The sequence below is a fragment of the Labrus bergylta genome, chromosome 7, assembly GCF_963930695.1.
Source record: "Labrus bergylta chromosome 7, fLabBer1.1, whole genome shotgun sequence".
NCBI classification, from domain to species: Eukaryota; Metazoa; Chordata; class Actinopteri; order Labriformes; family Labridae; genus Labrus; species Labrus bergylta.
Genome location: NC_089201.1, coordinates 5,925,719 through 5,945,152, shown reverse-complemented (window position 1 = coordinate 5,945,152; position 19,434 = coordinate 5,925,719). Strand labels below are relative to the sequence as shown.

General features: G+C 41.3%; 1 protein-coding gene across 1 annotated transcript; it reads left to right on the top strand.

Annotated features, from left to right (window-relative positions):
• Window positions 1-475: 475 nt before the first annotated feature.
• Window positions 476-19,285, top strand: parp12a (poly (ADP-ribose) polymerase family, member 12a). The gene is made up of 18 exons (XM_065956593.1): window positions 476-1,000; window positions 2,335-2,470; window positions 2,600-2,864; window positions 2,960-3,082; window positions 3,439-3,628; window positions 4,466-4,640; window positions 4,731-4,966; window positions 5,068-5,155; window positions 6,419-6,546; window positions 8,070-8,221; window positions 8,691-8,944; window positions 10,529-10,538; window positions 13,809-13,998; window positions 14,135-14,309; window positions 14,867-15,106; window positions 16,316-16,443; window positions 17,877-18,028; window positions 18,241-19,285. The coding sequence occupies exons 1-18, from the start codon at window positions 681-683 to the stop codon at window positions 18,495-18,497; spliced, it is 3,219 nt and encodes a 1,072-aa protein (XP_065812665.1). The 5' UTR covers window positions 476-680; the 3' UTR covers window positions 18,498-19,285.
• The last annotated feature ends 149 nt before the right edge of the window (window positions 19,286-19,434 follow it).

Below are 19,434 nucleotides of genomic sequence, written 5' to 3'. Positions count from 1 at the left end.
GGGGGAGACAGCTCTCTACAATGTTTAGAATTTGGACTGGAGTACCACTTTGAAACACTACTGCAAGAGCCTACCCTAGTGGCCAGTCTGAGTAAGCTGATGTGAAAACGAAGCAGGATATTATCTGGAGAATTCACCTCGATCGAGTGGGAAGGGATGGTGGCGTTTATATCCTGTGATCAGTGCACGCCCATAGACTATGATCTCCGCCCACGTAATTAAACTGCTGCATCATGTTTTCTCTTCTCCAGTATGATCTTCTCCGCTCTTTTGTAGATATTGTGATTCCCTTGAACTACACTTAGCATTGATATAAAGGTAGATACTCTCATTATTGCATTCTATAGCGGACTCTGTTGCTTCGTCTGCCACTTCCATATAGTTTTTTTATACATATTTGTCTTTGTTCTCACATGCACCTCCCACTGTGAGGTGAATGTGAGAACAATCAGGTCAGGAGAATTTCAGGAAGCATTCCTCCTGAAATTACAGCCGAACGCTTTATTTCAAGGGTTTAGAATAAATGCTCAAACGGCCTTCCAAAGTTTCGATCTTATTTCTTTTTAACTTTCAGTTTCATTTCCTCGCAATCTGGTCATAAACCGAGTCATTGCTGTTGCAGAGAGGAACAAGAGCAGCCCTGCTTGAAGCAAAGGTAACTTACGGAAACAAATACCAGGATGAGTTCAGACATCTCAGGATTCATCAGGAAGACTCTGTGTGATAACCGGGGCTGTCTAGACTTCACGAGCCTGGACGAGAAGATAAAACAGAGTCACAGAGTTACAGATTCAGCCCTGAGCAAACTCCTCTTCGACGACGATAAGATATGTATGAAAGAGGGCAAGCAGAAGGTCCGAGGAGGTCAGACCATCAGCCCGGATAGTCTGATCGTGGCTAAAACCAGTCTGCGGCTCTGTCAGAAGAAACCCGGAGAGTGTCCACAGTGCGACGGCTTACACCTGTGCAGGTACTATGTCTCCGGTGGATGCACGTATGGGTAAGTATCCACCTCTGGTTCGACATTTTTGTTACACTGTTTAGGGCGTGAACACACTTTTGTCATCATTTTGTTGATATCACATATTTCTTGGTAAAGCTCCTCTAACTCCCAGCATGTGCAGAGGGCTGATATGCTGTGATTAGAACTTCTTTGTTATATTCAACACAAACAGTGAACACAAAAAAATGCCTTTTCCTAATACCTGGTTTAATGTACAATGTATGTTGTTCAGTTACAGATTACACAAGTTAATTTTTACATCATGCCAGTTGTTGTGGACCAATCAGACAATGACGTGGAAAGCAAGAATCTATTGGGGGGGCCACATTATGTCTCCCAGTGTCCCGACACTAAAGGCCATTGCACACTCCGACAAAAAAATTACATTTTGGGCGACTGATTTGGTTTCATAGTTTGGTTTACGTTTGTGAGCCCTCAGGAGTTACCTGCCTTGCCCGCTGAGAAGCAGCGCCTCTGTATGCTGAAATATATTTTGTATCATTCACCCGACAAATCCAAATAAAGGTCTTATTTTAAGATATTTTAAGAAAGCTAAAAGTCCGTCCTGAATAAAAATCTCAGGCTGTTTTTTTGAAACTGTCTACTGCACTGGCAGTACATAATATGCAGTATCCACCAGGGGGCAGAAGACAAGTATCAGATTGTATACAACAGGTTTCGAGCAAAGTTTTTACCATATGGTAATGCAATAGATCTCAGAAATGTATGTATCAAATATGGGGTATGTACTGATGTTCTGATTCTGCCCAAAAGAAGTATACAAACTAATACGAGATCCGCAGTATGCCAAAAATACCCGGGTGTGTCTGATGCATCAGACCAGTCTCCCTCTTGTACTGTTTCCCACAATGCATAGCATCAGGTAAGATATCTAAATGACGGACAGCAACAAGGGAAATAATCACAATCAGACCAAACCACACAAAGATACCACCAAATATATATTGACTCAAATCTAAATGAGTCTCTTGTCAGCTTTTTTCAGACTGTAAAAAAAGACTGGATGCTTCACTGTAGCAGCATCGGACGTCAGCTGTGGTTTAAAAAGAGTCTAGGTATGAGGTATAAAAACTGGCCAGCATTTAATTGTTTGAGACAATGGATAGACATCAGTGTATGCCACATTATTTGCTGGGCAAGTATCTGCTTATACTGAGGTTCAGCTGATATATCAGCAAAGGTGTAAAAAGTTGTTCTTTACATTTTTAACTGTGGAGTTCTGTTCATTTAATGAAACCAAATGGATGTTTGTAACCCTGTTTTCAGATTAAAACTCTACACTGAAAATATATTTAATCGTTTTTTTTCAGACAAAAGTGTAAAAATGGCCACAGTCTGGTCCTTCCACAAAATGCAGAGCTTCTGATGAGACATGGTCTTCAGGATTTGACGGAGAAACAGCTGTTCCAGCTGTTACTGCAGAATGATCCTTATCTGCTTCCAGAGGTAAGTTGGACCTACAGTGTGGGGAGACAGAGGTGGGTATTCAGATTCTCAGGATGTCATGGAGAAAACCATGATGTCATGTAAAGTCATTGTAATGACTTTGATCCCCCCTCTCGTACACCTCTCCAGATCTGCCCACATTACAACAAGGGAAACGGTTTGCACGGCTCCTGCAAGTACGCCCTCTCCTGCAACAAGCTGCACATCTGTCAGCACTATTTCCAGGGCGACTGCAGGTTCGGCTCTTCCTGTAAGAGAGTCCACAACATCGGGGAGTGTAGCACCAAGATTCTCCGAGGCCTCAGTCCGGAGAATATAACAAACCTCAACGAGATCTACAGAAACAAGTACATCATCGTGGCTCAGCAGGAGAGACAGGCTGTAACTGTTGCTGGTAAAGAATGAGAACTTTTACACAAACATTTTTAAGCTCATCTTAACAGAGTGTGAATCTTCACATTAAATTAAACATGATTGTTTCTCCTGCAGCGCTGCCAGAGGTGAGGATCCCTGCTCTGAAGCCCTCGCCTGCTAGTCAAACAAACCCCGTGAGTGAAGCTGACAGGAACGAAATCTGCCTCTATTTCATCCGCAGGGACTGCAGGTACAAAGGTAATGCTCAATCTAGTCATTTCTACAGGATTAGGTTCCCTCGTAGAGCACTTTTTATATAAAAGGTTGTCAACATTTTCAATCCTCTGATAAAATCTCAGTTATTTGAATGATTGCTAATATCGAAAAGTACCAAAAGGTTATACTTTTAACTCAAAGCTGCCAAAAGAGAATTGTGCAGTGTGCCAAGTTTCACTGCCTGTGTTTTTGTACTTCTGTTGCCTTGGTATCAATACTGTTTGATTTTTGTTTGCATCGTATCCAAATGTAAATTCGTGAATTTTGACAACCCTGTTTTAATACCTGTGTGAGTTAAGAGAAGATGTGTTGATTTCTGTGGCTGTCTTTTTTTCCAGAGACGTGTGCTCGTGTCCACTTCCGCCTTCCTTACAGGTGGCAGGTGTTAGACGGCGACGGTGTGACCTGGAAGGACCTGCCGGACATGGAGGACATGGAGAAGGCTTACTGTGACCCGGGGTGCGACTCAAGCTGCATGGATCAACCGACACACGCCTTAGGCCTTTTAAGACTTCTTTCATTTCGAGGGTGGGTAAAAGAAGAAAGAAAGCGCCGAGGTGAACACACACAGATCTTTATCTAGAACACCGAAGAGTTTTTCACTATTTCTTCAAATACATCTCTAGAAATGACTGAGTGATGTCACAGTGATGTCAAGAGTGATGTCACCGTGATGTCAGTGCAGAAAATATAAAACTGAAAACTGTAATAATTTGACAGGACAGTGGAAACTCTGCAGAGAGGACTGATAAACTTTGATCATAAATAAAATGAGCTCCGGATTTATGAGGAGGTGTGCTGTTCCACGGACTGAGTGGGACCTTTCGGATGGGTATAAAGTTTAAACGCATCTCATTGGTTAATAAGAGATTCTGAATAATCCTGTCAGCGCGTCTGGAGATTTTAATTACGAATGAAGTTACGGCGCTGTGCATCGTTCTTAAGTACTCATCATGCTCCTCTTTGGGAGACGCACTGATCGTTTCTGCTGTGATGGGATCAATGCAGGTGTCTAATAAACTCAAAAAAACCTGCAGCCCTCTCATTATTAACCACAATTTTTTACTTTATGACGCAGTTTACCCAATCCACAGTTATATGACTGCATCACCACGACACACCAGCTGTGGAATAAAAGATGCCACATGAGCGTGTGCAGGTGAACACGTGGCAGTCTTTTGTCAAACTCAGGACTCAGAGTAGGCTACAACACTGACACACTCGGCCTCTTAAAGGAAGCACTACTGTAAATACCAGCACTCTTTGCAGTGCAGACCAATGATCTCTGTGTGCTTTGAGGGACAGGTCTGGTGTTGGCTGTGAAAGCAGATTTCCACCACATGATTATGATTTTCTTGTTTCCAGCTCTGCGTCCATTAAAGATCAGGCAGTTGACTTCCAGACGATGACATGTGGAGGCTCTCCTGTTCGTCGCCTGTCCACCGCCTCCTCTGTCTCAAAGCCTCCGCACTTCATTCTGACAACCCAGTGGCTGTGGTACTGGAAGGATGACATTGGGGAGTGGCAGGAGTACGGACAGGTGAGAAATAATGCTGAACACTTTTTCACTTGCTACTTCTTATATTTTCTATGTTTCAAAATATCTGTGTGCTCTGTTTTTTCTCTTCAGGACGAAGCTGACACATCGGCCTCTGTCACCTCTAAAACTCTGGAGAATGTGTACCTGGCAGACAGAGATAAAGAGATTCAATTTCAGGCGGGCCAACAGAAGTACATTCTCTGCCTTAAAGGGGCAGCAGGAACCCTGCAGATGTATCAGCAGAATGTAAAATACAAAACCAAGAGGGAGGTCCGACGGAGGCCTCGCTTTGTGTCTGCTCAGGAGGTGGAGGAGAAGCTAAAGAGGTATCCTGATTCAAAGTTACAGAGGAAGAATTTGCTGATTTGGTTTTCTTTGTCTGAAGCTACTTCATGAGTCAGACTTCTTATATTTGTCTCCTCTGTAGTCCATCATCACACAGCTCCAGCTCCTCCACACCTGAAACCTTCCCACCTCACTGGAGCAAGAACGCACTCCCAGACTTAGGATATACGGTATCTTTAAAGCATTTTTAACATTTGTAACAAATACTGTCAATAAGAAAGTGCTGATTTTTTGGCTTTGAGGGCTCTTGATGTTGACGTGTTTTTACAAAGTTGTAGTTCAGGTGCTTTTCATGCTTTTAGCAAGTTCTGAAAACAACGCTCTCCTTAGACAATGATAAAGACCTGGGAGCAATTACTGATGTAAATATTCATGTGGAGGCAGTTTAATGTGTGCATGGGGGACAGTGAAGGGTATCGTATTCTAATATCATAACCACGCAGCAACCTCCGGTGTTGAAACATTTAAAAAAAGGGACACGCTTTCCGGTCTGCGTCCGCACATCGCAGAGCAACACGGAGAACTAGACATCTACTTTGTGTCTCATTTTGAGTCATGTTAGTCAGATACAGACAGAACACTCTGGGATTTCTCCATGATGAAGGCTGTCCCCGTTGTGTAGCCGGGCTTGTGCTCGTGCATGAAGTGTACCGTGCCGAAGCACTCCTCTTTGAAACATGCCAGGGCCAAGGAAGTGAACGGAGCACTCACACTAGTTAAACAAACTGGACTTCAGGGGTGAAGCGTGGATTTCCTTCTGTGTGCGCCCTTAAAACCCGCCTCAGCTCCAGCTCTGAGCCCGTTGTTAGATTGACTAAAATTTAGGGTGAGACAGCGTTTCCATCATGGCGGCTGCCGCAGATGGGACTCCGAAGCCCCCTTGCAGGAACAGATGGCTGACGTCACTCAGGCCTCGTCCATGAATATTTTACGGTCAATGATTAGGGTTGCAAATTTGCAAGTTGCAAATTTGTAACTTGCAAACAAATAAAACAGAAAGGCTCTCACTCTTTTAAACGTAGGACTGTCCTTATTTAACGCCACTGCTAACAAAACAATGCCAAACATGGCGCGAGACTACCAAGGCTGAAAATGAAACTCCTTTTTAAGATCAACATAAAGTCCTGTATAAATGAGAATTAAAACCATTTGAGCCTCGTCACAATACACTTAATTCTTCTTTTTTGTAGGCAAATAAACATATCTGCACTTTCAGGAGTGAGTTGTGAGTGCATTAAATACTCTATTATTATATTAGGATATATGTACAGCCTAGTGGTATTTCATTATTATTTCATTATCATATGATTATTTTACGTCTTTTTTGCAACAAGTAATAAGCTGCAGGCTGAATACAAATCTTGCACAATGTTTTGTCCCTTCTTGAAAAGTAAATATATGTTCATGTCCTTTACTGTACTCTTGTCTTGCAGCTCGTACCTCTCCCCGTTACTCCAGAGCACAATATGATGAGAAAGTTGTTCAAGCTCACCATGCCCAACAGTACAATTCACAGCATCCAGAGGATCCAGAACCCTTCTCTGTGGAGGGTCTTTCAATGGTAAAAGACCTGATTCAATGGCTTAAATAGAAGAAATACAAGTGTTTAATATGACTTGTGAATTTTGAAGACAATTTGAAGGGGTTAGTTGCCTAATAGTAAATGACATACAAATGTATGTCATTAATTTATTCCATGAATTTGTAAATTCCAGTCCCTTGTTCTGGATAACTTCACTGTTTTGGCTAAAAGCTAAAAAGAAAAAACAGCAGACAGACATAAACCCTTTTCACACATACGGAAATCTCCTGAAAAACTCCAGAGATTTGGCTACCTGTAGATTCTTTGGGCTATGTGTGAACGCAAACAGCCGCATTTTTCGCGCTGACTTTACCCGGAGTTTATCTGGCCAGACCCCTAGTGTTTTATCCGCAGAATATCCGAGAGAGCTGATGTCTGAACGCGGTCGAATATACTCCAGAGATTTTCAATTCGAGCCAATAGGCAGAGAATGACGTTTATACAGTGACCGGCTAAAGTGTCTGCACGCAACCACTACGATCTCTGTGCACGTAATGAACCTGCTGCATTATGTTTTCTGTTCGTCAGTATGTTGTTCTCCTCTCTTTTGTGGATGTTGTCATTCCATTGGATTACACATAGCATTGATATAAAGGAAAATATTCTCATTATAGCGTCGTGTAGCGGACTCTGTTGCTTCAGCCGCTACTTCCGCGTTGTTTATTTACGTCACGTCTTACGTCGGGAAATCCCCCGCGCTCCCTCCCCTCTGACAGGGAAAGTCCCCCGCTGTGAGGAGCATATGTGAACGGCTAGGTCAGGAGAATCTCCGGAGAAGTCCTCCTGTAAATATCTAGATATTATCCGGAATGCATACGTGAAAGCAGCTATAGAGAGAGATTAGCAGGTGGAGATACAGAGAGTGTTTTTCCAAAAGCTGATGGAGACTAATAACAGAGATTATAGCACCAATTAATCAAAAGTGAAACTAGTTCTTATTTGCATGCTATCACAAATTTCTAAACACTTGTTTTTTTAAAAAGAGGACATATTCTACCCCTTCTCCACCTTTTCAAACAGTTTCCTGTGGTCTAAATGAAACATCTGTGCTGTGTTTTGGTCAAAATATAACATGAATCAAGCACCAGAGGAGGTTTGTGACCCTGTATAAACCAGCTCTCTCAGAACGCTCCATTTTGGTGTGTGTCTCTTTAAATGCAATGAACCCCCCTGAGTTTTCCTGGTAGACATCAATCCTCTATAGCGAGAAAAAAAATGGCAGACCTACACAAAGGTTTTGTTCTAGGCTGGAGGTGGAGTCCATGGGTGGAGATACCAGGGGAGGGGATGGGATTTTATTACCAGAATCCCACTGTGACATCACAAGGAGAACAAATTTGAAACAGAGCATTTTTCTCTGTATTGTAAGACTTATGTAGACCACAAACAAATGACTGGATGGGTTTATTTCACATTTTGTGGGTCTGTAGACACTCAGGTTACCCAAATATATGTTCAAAAACACTGTAACAGTGGATTTTTCACAATATGTCTCCTATAAGGCAAAAAGAGCAGATGAAGAAGAGGAATGGAGGGAAACTTGTGAATGAGCAGTACTTGTTCCACGGGACAGATGAGTCTCTGATCGAGCCGATCTGTGATCAGAACTTTGACTGGAGGATGTGTGGTGTCCATGGGACGTCCTACGGCAAAGGTACAGAAAAACAGCACCAACAGTTATTAAATCAAAATGACCGATATAAGGTATAAAATGTTGACAGATTTGTTTTGGTATGGGACACAAAAGTCCACATGTATGAGGTTCCTTCACTGGAAAAGGGAGTTTATTTTATCGTAGAAGAATAATTTTCTTTTACAATGAGCATTAACACCAAGCAGAAACCTCTGGTATCGAAAAAGAATCCAATAGGGAAGTGAAAAGCTGCAGTTCCTTGAGTGTCCACTTGAGGCTGGCCGCAAAAGGCCGAGAAGTCCCACTGACACCTTTAAAATGTTGATTTTTACAACAGAACTACACATTTTAGTCTGGTATTATACATATGGTCTCCTTAGCTCATTTTTGTATTGTGTTGTTCATCCATTTTGATTATATAAAGGTTGAGAGTTATGCATGATTGCTACGTCCATATTTTTAATGCAGTCTTGTGTTTCTTTATTTTTAGGTAGCTACTTTGCCAAAAATGCGTCCTATTCAGACAGATACGCCAAGGTCAACAGACACAATAAGAAGACCATGTTCGTTGCTCTAGTCCTGGTCGGGGAGTACACGAGGGGAAGCAGCAGCTACGTCCGACCTCCACCTAAAGGAGACGGCAAAACCCTCTATGACAGCTGCGTAGATCGTGAGAGCAACCCAAGCATCCATGTCATCTTTGAAAAACAACAGATTTATCCGGAGTATCTTATCAGCTACTCATAAATGGGGCTTGGTTCAAGGCTTTACAGAGTTTATCTGTGGTAGAAGAAACATTCAGGTTCTATACTTTAGTAAAGAAAATGTAAAATTACTCCAGAAGTTGTAAGAACAAATGACACAGAGTAGCTCGTGAATGTGATATTTTTTAGTGCTGCAGCAGATTGAATATATATTTAATACTATAGAAATTTGGGTGGTTTGAGCTTAAGCTATGCATCAGATTTTATGAACAGATACTTTCCTCTGAGATGCAGTTTAGTCTTATTAGTTTACAGGCTGTCTTTTTATCTTTACAAATTCATTTTTTAACTGTTTCTCATGTTTTTAACAATACTTTTTGTCAAGCTCCTGTGAGGAATTTGAGGCTTGATCCAAAAGCAACTGGACTTAGTTGGAGATCTTGAAGACGTTTCACCTCCCATCCTCTGAAAGGCGTCTTCAGGTCCAAGCTAACTGGTGGGCCGAGCTAGAAATGTAAGCCTCTGTGGATAGTTTTGTTGAGAGTCGTTGCCACCCCAAGTTGAGTGGGTAGTTTGAGTCACATGTTCAAAAGTGGGACTGGGGCTTCAGTTGTTTTGGTAGAGGACAACTGGAGAAGACTAACGGAGTAAAGATGAAACGTCTTCAAGATCTTCTACCAAGTCAATTTGCTTTTGGATCAAGCTTTGAATTTACCATGACCTGGATGTCTGAGAACCAACACAGACCTCCTGTGAGGTACTTCAGCTTGTGTTGATTTTGGTGCCCCCATGTGTCTTATCTCCTTGTTGATCCTGTCCTGTACAGGTAAATCCACTTGTCTGACACCTGTGGTTACAGACATTTTAAAATTACTTCATAAAAAGAAGCAATCTTGATCCTGATGGTCTTGGATGCTTTCCTGGCTCATGTAGAGCATAAATATAAATCTGTCTGTTTCATAACCAGCTTAAAAGTCCTCACAGGGGCTTTCAATGTTCTTTACTTTTGTGTTTTTAAAATTAGAAAAGTCTTTAGTAACTCTTTTAAATGTTGAACTTTTGTTATTAACGTGTGTTCTGGGGAATTTTAAAGGTGTCGGAAAATATTCAGTGCAAAATCAAAATGTTGGATGTCTGTTTAATGTCATTAATATACATCTGATTCTGAATAAAGGATACCGATGAAAAAATATGGACTTGTGTTGTGTTGGTTTTTAAAGAGCGGGAAAGACAGGAGCACTCTTTGCTCTAAGAAGCATCCAAAGCACCCAACACTGCTTTTAATTTATGTTCAGATGCAGAATGTCAACCTGCTCATCATGATCTATTCTAATCTATTCTAATCTATGTTAACAGACGGTGGTAATACATGTTGGGGGTTGATACCCAGCTCATGCAGCCACATGTCCGATGTGTCCTTGGGCAAGACACTTAACCCCACGTTGGTACCGCTGCTTTGTCGGCGGCGTATGAATGTTCATGAATGGATTAGCTAATACTGATGGCCACTTTACACAGCAGCCTCTACCATCAGTGTGTGAATGTAAAAGCATTTGATTAGTCAGAAGGCTAGAAAGTGATATACAAGCTCAAGGCCCTTTACCAATAAATTTTGTGTCATCAGCGTATGAATGGTAAGATATAGTATGTTTCTCCATGATTGTAATGGGGGGGAGCACGTATAGAATAAAGAGCAGCAGCCCAAGGACTGATCCTTTTGGGACCCCAGAGAGAAAAGTTGTCTTTAGACTTAAAATTGCCATGATACAAAGGGAAAAGTTAAATGAATTGAAAATAGTAAATTAATTATCAGTCAATATATTCAAATATCGGAGGACTAGAGAGAAAATATGTAAACCAATCAGTTCAAGTATACGTAATATAAGGTACCTCCCAACAGGTTTTTTTTATATCTTAGCTAGCAACAAGAGGATGATACGATATAAACTGATAAACTTTGCTACACTGTGCAGTTTTTTTACACTGTTGCACTGATTCTTGAGGTGAAAATTTTCCATTTCCTGCATTTACTGCACTTCAAATTTTCCATTTCCTGCTGTGACCAGCTGTAATTTTTCAGAGCGGTAAAGTTTACTGACACGTGTGACCAGGTAATCCCCCAGCTTTTAGTGTTGATCTAATCTAATTTCCCAGCACTGTATGCAAATAAAATCTCAGACTCAATCATCTTCAACCTGTAAAAATATCAAATGATTAAAAAGTGGACTTTCATCAGAGATAGCAAGAGAGAAGCGTTGATGAGGATGAGCGAGAGAGAGGAAGTGTGTGAATATAGACTGTTGTATTGAATATAAATAATAATAAAAAATAAAAGTAAAAATATTTTGTTGAATAAAAAAATAATTGTGTTGAATATGAATAATATGAATATAAATGCACACAAAAATACACAAAAAGTAAATCAATGGTAGGGTACAAATTCTTTGCATGGGCTGAGAATTTGCCAAAGGCAAAGCACATGGCGGCGTGAAAATATGAAATCTAAGTTCAAAGGACTCTCCAAGACTGTAACTTCTAACTCAAGAATATCATAAAACACAGTCTAAATAGTTTTTTGGTTTGTCTTAAAGGAAAGTTATTCCACATAATAAACAGCCTCTAATAAGAAAACCACGAAACAACTCTACCAAACTCACATTTGTTAATGAAAGATTCTGCCAAAATGATCTTATTATTTGTATTACTACACAAATAGCTATTTATAGTGTTGTAGTCAAGACCACACTAACCAAACCAGAGTGCTCCGAAACTGAGACAAGACCAAGACATTTAAGGAAAGACTGAGTCAAGACCAAGACCAAGGCAGTGCCAGCCCGAGACAACACCAAGGCTGGGCGAGACCGAGACCTAGGCCTATTTCTTTTTTTTTTTGTCTCCTATTACTGCCCCCCTTTTTACTTCTGTAAAGCGTCCTTCTGTTTCTTCAAAGGCACTATATAAATCCAAGCTATTATTATTCTTATTCTTATTTTGTTTTCTAGATTTAAAGATAGCTTGTTACTATGGGAAACCCAGCGACGTTATCCCAAGATAACAAGATAAATAAGTCGAGTTAATGACTTTATGGATGAAAATCATTTTATTTTCAACCACATGTTTTCCTTATTATTTTATTTCCTTTTTATTTTCCCTTTAACTATGTGATAGACTCTGCAGCCAATGGATGAAACGAAACAAGCCCGTGCTTTAACAACAGTTTAAAGGTTACTTGGCCTGAGCTGATATCAGGATGACTGTAGACATCCCTGACTTTATCAACTAAACACAACAATGATGTCTGAGCTTAGGGAAGCTAACACCTGTTAGTGGTCCTGACAAGCCTCTTCTTTGAGAAGAGTAAAACTGCATTTAGTGAAGGATGACGGAGGGTCACAGGTAGTCGAATAATCAGCTATTGTCTGATAATGGCTAAAAACATGGTCTACTGATCCATCAGAAGAAGCCCGGAGAGTGTCCACTGTGAGATGGCTCACACTTGTGCAGGTGCTATGTTTGCGGGGGATGCAACTTTGGGTAAGTAGGTCTTTGTTGCACTTCATTTGGGAGGTTTCTCGCTTCTTTCAATAAGTACTCGCAATTACAATCGTACTGTAGTTCTAGTTCATATACACTGCAAAAACTCCAATCTTTGCTCCTTTTTTTGTCCTATTTCGTAATTTCGTATTTCGCAAAAAATCTCTTAAAGAGATATTTTTTAATCTCTTTTTTTAAAGAGATATTTTTTTTTTATCTCTTAAAGAGATATTTTTTTTATCTCTTAAAGAGATATTTTTGACTAGAAATTGGACAAATACACTTGATAAGAATTTTTTTTTTTTTTTAAGTATTACAGTCTGATACTTCTAAAACAGTTGCTTGATGTTCTTGAGTTATTATTATTATTATTATTAAATTATTTGGCTAAATAGATTATAATTATGTAACCTTAAACCCTGGGCACACACAGGTGTTTCACTGAATTACTTGGTAAGACCTTCTCTGGTTGGTCTATTTTTGCTTGTTCACACTCACATGCCCTTCAGTCGTTGAGGCCGCTAGAATAAACAAAATTAGTTAAAGAAAGCAAAAAAAAAAAGATATTGGCAGATAAGTTTTAAGCTAAATTATAGTGAAAGAATGCAGCAGTACAGGTGATTTAACAGAGAATGGTGTAATGGGAAATGTATGTGCCTACTAGAAATGTACTAGACTGTTAGTGTTGCATACGAAGATTATCATTTCAGAAACTGATGTTTTGAAATAGAAAAGGACCTTGAGAGCTTTGGTGAAACTGCCTCCCCGGATTGAATTGTCTGTACCAAGAACTGTCCATACCAGGTGTTGCTTTTTTATCTTAGCACAGTGGTTGTGTCATAACTTTGTATACTGTACATGTCTAGTGTGGAGAGGGACTGCCCTTCTCTGAGCTTTGCTGCAGACTGATCTTTCATTCTGAAGCTTTGTTCCTCCTATTTGCAAAATGAATAATATAATACCAACAAATACAACTGAATGACTCAAAGATCTTTTATCAAACAAATTCTCATTACAGAAATTTCCAGCACAAAGTAGTGCAAGACAGCTTGGACTGTGGAACAAATAAATGGCTGAGACTTGGCTCCTCAGCAAAATCTGTGAAAGTTAAATCAATTCTAAAAAAAGCCATAAAGCCATAACAGAGGTTTCTACATTTGACGCCAGGTAAAACTGGAGTCATGTAATGGGTTTTGAATGAGGTGACAATAAAGAGAGTTATAAATATCAAAACGAAACCAAATAAAGGCCGGAATAACATTCTCAAATCCCTCTCTCTCTTTACAAATGTGTGTTGAAGTGAAGATGGTGCTTTTATTTCTAACATTGTCCGATGATTTCTATTGTTTTGTTTTTTTCTTCCCCCTAAGAGGAGAGCACTTGTCCCCTCTGCCGCCTTCCTTACAGGTGGCAGGTGTTAGAAGGCGACGGTGTGACCTGGAAGGACCTGCCTGACATGGAGGACATCGAGAAGGCTTACTGTGACCCGGGGCGCGAATCAAGCTGCATGGATCAACTGACACACACCTTAGACAGTTTGAGATATTTGTCGATTCAAAGGTGCGTCAATGAAAAAACATATGGTTATCTATCTCGATTTGAACATCAAGTTGCTGTTTTGCTTTTTATTCAAAATAGTCTCTGGAAGTGTAAAGTCCATTTGAGGGAATTGTTGTTTCACTCTGCTTGCTTCCAGCTCTGCGTCCATTAAAGATCAGGCAGTTGACTTCCTGACGATGACATGTGGAGGCTCTCCTGTTCGTCGCCTGTCCACTGCCTCCTCCGTCTCAAAGCCTCCTCACTTCATTCTGACAACCCAGTGGCTGTGGTACTGGAAGGATGACATTGGGGAGTGGCTGGAGTACGGACAGGTAAGACAAATTTGTAATAGTGATGCAGCTGTGTGACTTTGTTCCATCTCTATGTTTTGATTGTTTTCAAGTCGATTTACTTAAAAGTCGAAAGACTTAAGGCTCTTAATGTGCTGGCACATGTTGATAAAGCTGCTGATTGGATTGGCTAGCAGCAGCCAGAAAGCCGAGGCTCTGTGCATCTTTGCAAACAAAGAACACATTATTTTACAGTTCATACTGGGAGTTCATGTTATGAGGATGGACTCTCGTAGCCATGGGTGTGTCCAGAGGGGTCTCCAGGGGTGGCATGTGCCCCCTTTGAAACCCTTGAAATCTGATTTGCCACCCCAGGTTAGCTAAATTTCAGAGGCGAGACCTATGTCCAAATCAAGTATTCAGGCTGTGTTGCAACAGGTTAGTATTAGTTTTCTTTACAAGTTAATGAAGCCCCTTTTCTTTCCTGAACACCTACATTTAAAAAAAATACTTGACATCATAAGACTGCCATTTCACTTGATACCTCTAAGGTTTTTTTCATATTTTACTGTTATTGTCTGCTTTGTGTTTCTCTTCAGGCCGGTGCTGACACACCAGTCACCTCAGAATCTCTGGAGAGCGTCTACCAAGCAGACATAGATACAGATGTTGAATTTAATGCAGGCGATCAGAGGTACACTCTTTACTTTAGAGGTGAACCACAAACCATGCAGATGTATCAGCAAAATGTAAAATACAAAACCAAGAGAGAGGTCAGACGGAGGCCTCGATTTGTGTCTGCTCAGGAGGTGGAGGAGCTCTCAGATTGTCGATACAAGGTATCTTTATAGATAGTGTTATCTTTTTTTTTTATGAGTTGAAAAGCCTGTAAGTAAAAATTTTGGCTTCAAGGGTAAGAAGGCTCTTGGCTATGACATGTTTGTACAAATCTATACTGTAGTTCAGGTGCATTTCATGCTTTTAACAATTTGGGTACCCATCGGCTATCATCAGACAATGTATTGCCTTTTTGGAGCAACAGACAGTTTTTCATTTCTTAGGCCTACTGTTATCCAGTTAAGCAATAAGCAAGGACTCTATGAATGATGTAAAAGTCACCATAATGACACCAATCCATCAAATATTCTTCTCATCACTTTGGCCCTCCAAATCGCTTCGTGGAAAACAAATACATGAATGTATGCTAAACACTGAAGGAGCCCAAAAGCAGACACAGCACAAAATGTTAACAAAATAATACTCACCAAAAAACTCAGTTTGTGTCATAAACCACACAGAAACCCATATTTTGTTATTGTTATGTGTGTAAAAACGATCGCTCTTCGTTCAAACCCTCACCTGTGTTCATGAGTTTTGGGTAGTGACAGAAAGAATGAGATAGCGGATACAAGAGTCCGAAATGAGTTTCCTCCCGAGGGTGTCAGCCTTAGAGATATGGTGAGGAGCTCAGACATTCGGGGGGAGCTCGGAGTAAAGCAGCTGCGCCTTCGAATCAAATGGAGCCAGTTGTGGTGGTTCAGGCATCTCATTTGGATGCCTCATGGATGCCTCCCTTTGGAGGTTTTCCCGGCACGCCCAACTGGGAGGAGACCCCGGGGTAGACCCAGAGTTCGCTGGAGGGATTATATATCCCGTCTAGCCTGGGAACGCCTCGAAATCTCCAAGGAGGAGCGGGAAAGTTTTGCTAGGTAGAGGGAAGTCTGTGTTGACTTACTGCGCCTTCTGCCACCGCGCCCTGACCTCGGATAAGCGGACGAAAATGGATGGATGGATGTGAAAACATGGCCAACAGATGTAGTTCAGTGACTGATTTAGCTTTTGATGTTTACATCTACATCCAGATGATAACCGATGGGTTCATGTATTGTTACACACGTCTGACACAGAGAAATGTTATTCTTCACCTACAGACAGTGTATTCATATGCAGAATCTTTTTTATAAAACAATGTTTTTTTTTCCTTTTTGAACATCAAATATATCTTTCATCCTGACCTGTTCCTCTGTGTTGTACCTTTTATGTTTCAGACCATACCACTCTCCAAGTCTGAGGAATATAACATGATTGAAATGAGTTTTAAGAAAACCATGTCTGGGAGCAAAATTCACAGCATCAAGAGGATCCAGAACCCTTCTCTGTGGAGAGTCTTTCAATGGTAAATCATCGACCTGGCTATTAGGCTTTAAAGGTGGCTTGAAAAAACAATGTGAAAGTGGTCTATTGCCTTGATATGATCAATTCAAAGAGATGTCGCCTGACACTTTGGAGCTCTCTTCGACTTAAAGGGATAGTTCTGTAGAATTAAAGTGGGTTGCATGACTTACTTATCAAACATAGTATTGATACTATGCTCAGTAGATAACAGCCAGAGAAGTCCCTGTTTGGAGAGCTGACTAGAGATCCTACACGGAAGCTAATCCATGTACTGCTGCAGAGCTTTGGTTTCAGCATCAACAACTTTTCACTGCAGTGTACTCTGGCGCCACATCAGAGGACATGCGGGTTCGGTTCAAGAGCTCTCAGAGTGTTCTTTAGAGCCACTGACGACATCCCCAGTTCAAATCAGTGGTTCTCCATCCCTGCTTCCCATCCAGTTTGCCGGAACATCCTTGAGGCCAACCAGAAGTCCCTCTCCATAGTAATGGATGGTAAATGGACTTGAGCTTGTGTAGTTCTTTTCTAGTCTTCTGACTACTCAAATTGCTTTTACACCGCAGGTCACACCTACACATTCACACGGGTGGTAGAGGCTGCTGTGTAGTGAGACCATCAGAAGTTACTAATTCCATTCATACACATTCATACGCCGCTGATGAAGCAGCGGGAGCAACCTGGGGTCAAGTGTCTTGACCAAAGGACCCATCGGACATGTAGCTGCAGGAGCTAGTGAGATTGAATCCCTGACTTTCTGGTTGAGAGACGACCGACTCACCAACTGAGCCACAGCTGCCTAAAACCTAAACTCCTCCCACACCCACTTTTTGCTGCCGAAACCACAGAAGCCACACCCCTCTTAGACTAGACCCCCTATTCCTGTCTGCTGCTTCCTGAGAACCCTTAGCTAACCAAGCCCGAAATTCCTCCTTCCTCTGCCTGACAGCTTCCTTCACCGCTGGTGTCCATCAACTGTTTCTTAGGTTGTTGCCACAACAGGCATAGACGGTCAAGCCACAACTCCTCACAGCCAATTGAAGGCTTTTAATATGGCCCACTCAGATTTCATGTTCCCAACCTTCTTTGGGATGCAAGATAAATTCTTTCGGGGGATGATGTTGAAGACTTTCGCATTCCTGCCTTTCTGTAGGCCCAACTCAGACGGCAGGTGCTCCTCTTGTAGCATCACTTTAGCTGCAGCAGGCAGTTCTCTTGAGAACGCACATTAAGGTCTACAGGAAACAAGAAGACATGGTTAGAGACCTGTTGATGAATATGGTGGAGCAAACAGATCAGATGGAGATACAGATATCTTTTCAAGGGAGCTGATATAAACCGAGAACAGAGCTCGTAGAGAAGCAATCAATCAAAATCAAATCTAATTCTTAGTTGCATGGTAACTGAATACGTTTTCTGTGTTTTATGTGTCTTCAGGCAAAAAGACCAGATGAAAAAGAGGAACGGAGGGAAAGTTGTGAATGAGCAGAACTTGTTCCACGGGACAGATGAGTCCCTGATCGAGGCGATCTGTGATCAGAACTTTGACTGGAGGGTGTGTGGTGCCCATGGGACGTCCTACGGCAAAGGTACCATTTAAAAGCTAAAGCATAAAAATAATACAAGTAATGAAGCATTCTTTTCTAAAATGTGACTTTGGTCAGGAAGCAGAAAGTTATTTAAGTCCAGTGTTTATCAGACTGTTATAAATGAACAAAGCAGCATATTCAATCTTTTTTATCTTGAATACAACCTTTTTCTTTTGGAGTGTGTCAGTGGTTAACACTTTGTTTAAATCTAGGTAGCTACTTTGCCAAAGATGCGTCCTATTCAGACACATACGTCAAAGTCAACAGACACAAGAAGAAGACCATGTTCGTTGCTCTAGTCCTGGTCGGGGAGTACACGAGGGGAAGCAGCAGCTACGTACGACCTCCACCTAAAAGAGATGGCAAAACCCTCTATGACAGCTGCGTAGATCGTGAGAGAAACCCGAGCATCTATGTCATCTTTGAAAAGCACCAGATTTATCCAGGGTATCTTATTGAATACTCATAAAGTACCAGTGCTGTTCTTTCCTTCTCTGAAGTCCTTGGTCAAGGGGAAACTCTTTTATGGGTTGCTCTTAATTTGATACATGATGATGGATCAATCATTTAGGGTCTTTACTTTTGATGGCTGCTGTGGACAACTGAGCACATCTCAAAGCCGGCGACAGCCTATAGGGCCAAGGAGTCCCGCCCACCCAAACAAAATGTGAGGGGGGGAAATGAATATCAGTTTAAATCAATGCTGCCAATTCAGAAGTAGACTGGCACAATGCTGATACTGATTCAAACTTGTGATCGGGTGGTCAGCATGCAACATCACGGAGAGGCCTGCACCTTTTTGTTGGTCGAGTTTGATGAACAAATTCAACGCTCTGATTCAGACTTCGGTTGAAAGAGCACACTAGTGGTATAGTACTTGAAATCGGTCATTCATAATTGGATTTTTATCCCCCGTTTACAGCAGCAACCTTCCTGGTGTTACGATCTAAATGAGGGACACGCCCCCTGCACACAAGATGATGTTTATGGTCTTGGCCTGGACTTAGTCTCGATCTCTTTATGTCTTGTTTCGGAGCACTCTGGTCTCAGGTAGGTCTTGGTCTCAGTTAGTGTGGTCCTGAATTCAACACTAGTTGGCGCCCAAGACCAGAAACATGTCACCAATCAGTGACTGTATATATATACTGTATGTATATTGCAGATCAATAACTACTTCATGCTTACTTTCAAAATTGTGTGTAAATGTATGAATCACCTTTATTGAAAACAAATAAAAAAAACATTGTATTCAGTGAAGGTCGTTCATTGTCCTTGTGGGGAGTGGGTGGGCGCCACCCTAGCATCACTGTTCCGTCTGGGTGTTTTATTTAGCACACACAGGTGAAACAGAGTTCAGGAGTTCTTTGCAGCTCAGAATCTTTCTCATGAAATCTCTGACAACTGAA

What these genes read in the sequence shown, in the direction of transcription:
- parp12a (XM_065956593.1), top strand. Translation starts at nt 681, where the DNA reads ATGAGTTCAGACATCTCAGGATTCATCAGGAAGACTCTGTGTGATAAC. An exon ending in ACAGGCTGTAACTGTTGCTG is followed by an intron (nt 2,865 to 2,959) that starts GTAAAGAATGAG and finishes TTTCTCCTGCAG; the next exon opens with CGCTGCCAGAGGTGAGGATC. An exon ending in TGGGACGTCCTACGGCAAAG is followed by an intron (nt 8,222 to 8,690) that starts GTACAGAAAAAC and finishes CTTTATTTTTAG; the next exon opens with GTAGCTACTTTGCCAAAAAT.